The sequence below is a fragment of the Limulus polyphemus genome, unplaced genomic scaffold, assembly GCF_000517525.1.
Source record: "Limulus polyphemus unplaced genomic scaffold, Limulus_polyphemus-2.1.2 Scaffold1563, whole genome shotgun sequence".
Taxonomy (NCBI): domain Eukaryota; kingdom Metazoa; phylum Arthropoda; class Merostomata; order Xiphosura; family Limulidae; genus Limulus; species Limulus polyphemus.
Genome location: NW_013667173.1, coordinates 116,839 through 119,018, shown reverse-complemented (window position 1 = coordinate 119,018; position 2,180 = coordinate 116,839). Strand labels below are relative to the sequence as shown.

Sequence of the window (2,180 nt, the reverse complement as noted above, 5' to 3'; positions counted from 1 at the left end):
TATATTTATTGTAAAATCAAACTCATTCACCAAATGTAAACAAACCGCGCGATTGCATAAACGTTTATCTATGGCATGGAACACCAAAATCCGATAAATAATTTTAAAAAATGTGTTTCTCCGGAAGAAAACCGAAGGTTTTCAGGATTTTTTTAGAAATATCCGGATTTCCAGAAGACTTTCATTATTATAAATAAACAAAATAAATAAAGTTCAAGTATTGTGTTGTAACCATGTAAAAGTTAAAGAAAAATAGCACAGTTGTAGTCAAGTGAACAAGACTGTTCAAGCTAGCAGATGTGTTTGTACTTGAATTAAAAAACAAGCTGGTAGCACCTATCTAAATTAATTCTGTGTCTTTCAACTGGTTAACAGCAAAATTTATTCATACAGGTACTATGTGCAAGTGTTTTATATGAAATTTACCTTAATTGGACATAAAGCATCTGGTAAAGTACGAACTTGAAAAATACAAAATCAAGCCCAGATGTATATAACTGGTATAAAATTACTTATGATACATTATTTCACCCACCAAATAAAGTAACCAAACACAAGATGAAAATACTTGAGCAATTTTTACCTTCCTGAAGAACAACCCCAGAGACCCTGTTCGCTTAGGTTTGTTGGGTTTTCGATCGGCAGGAGTAACTGTCTCTGTAGCCGTTGCAGCAGTCACAGAATCAGTAGTAACATTAACTCCAGTAGTATGTGTGACAGATGACAGGTTACTTGGACCATTTGGAATAAGTATCTCTGATTGAGGTGAGTTTGTAACTTGTGTAGGAATTAAGCAAGCCAATCCATTATTACTTTGTACATCTGAAAAATAAACGAGTCAACTGTGATTTTGTCTACTTTCCAAACACAATACGAGGAAAGATGTTAACGATATTATATACCATAGTATTTTTCTCAACTGTAAATGAACAAAATAAATAAAGTTCAAGTATTGTGTTGTAGCCATGTAAATGTTAAAGAAAAATAGCACAGTTGTAGTCAAGTGAACAAGACTACAACGAGTCAACTGTGATTTTGTCTACTTTCCAAACAATATCAATTTTACCACTATTTTTCTTTTATTTTCTATCATTAACTTATTTACAAAAAAAACCCGGCAAAACATCCATTTCAATGGACAAGAAATATCTACTCTTCCAAAAGCAAACGTATATTATACATACTTTGTATAGTAATAGCTATGGTTTGACCTGGACTCTGTGTTGAAGCCTGACTACTCTGTGTGACCACTCCATCTGTGCTCTGGCGTACAGGAACTATGATTGGTCCAACTGGACTCGACTGGTTGTTTTGTACAACTCCAAACAGTCGTCTTCTTGCTGTGGATGGTGTTCCACTGCCAGCAATGGGAGACTGAAAACGATCAGCCAGTGTAGGAATGGCAGGAGATCCATGAAGTTCTAAGCATGTAACATAAGAATTTGTTGAAGAGATAAAGGTTTACCAACACCCATTGAATGATTCAACTTTCAGATTTTTTTTTTTTTATTCATTTATGAGATTTGTTCAAATCTTGAGATAAAAAAAAAGTCATGCAGTTAGATAATGTAATTCACTTAAACCAAAAGACAAACAAAATATTTAAGCATTTAATTAAAAACCTCATTCTGATGACCTCTTAGTTTTGATAGAAACTAACAAAGTTACACGTTAACATATTATAATTTTGTAGACCAAGAAAGTTAATACACATTTCTTTACTAGTTAAGAAAGAAGTTTGTAAAGCTCAACTCTATCAGTACTTCTAATTCATAAAACTGTCTGGAAGAGACAAATCAATATTAATTTAGTTTATATTAGCATGTTTTAAAAATGTGTGCTATTTGTCAAATAATAGCTTTTTTTTTCCAATAAAAAACTATATGGTTACTACTGAGTCACCTACCTCTAGTTCCTACAAGCCGTCGAACAACAGTATTCGTCTGAGGAGATGATAAAATGGGTTGTAGCACTGTATTTCCAAACTGAATAGGGTGAGATTGATTGGGCAGAGAAACCTGGAATAGAAGTAATGAAGAGTCATTCTTAACATAAGTTGCGTAATTCACAAATCAGAACATAAAGACAATAGATAAACTTGATTCCTACTAAAAAAATACCTTCACATAAATTATATGAAAACAAATATGGCTCTAATTTTTTTTGGTAGGGGGGGGGGG

General features: G+C 32.9%; 1 protein-coding gene across 1 annotated transcript in view; it reads right to left on the bottom strand.

Moving 5' to 3' along the window:
* The window catches only part of LOC106464112 (retinoblastoma-like protein 1), a 53,749-nt gene that overhangs the window by 14,031 nt on the left and 37,538 nt on the right, over positions 1-2,180 (bottom strand). The window contains exons 15-17 of the mRNA XM_013924223.2: positions 1,907-2,018; positions 1,185-1,421; positions 584-822 (exon numbers count right to left, since the gene is read on the bottom strand). Of these exons, the coding sequence (XP_013779677.1) occupies positions 584-822; positions 1,185-1,421; positions 1,907-2,018 (588 nt within the window). The remainder of the gene's footprint in view (positions 1-583; positions 823-1,184; positions 1,422-1,906; positions 2,019-2,180) is intronic.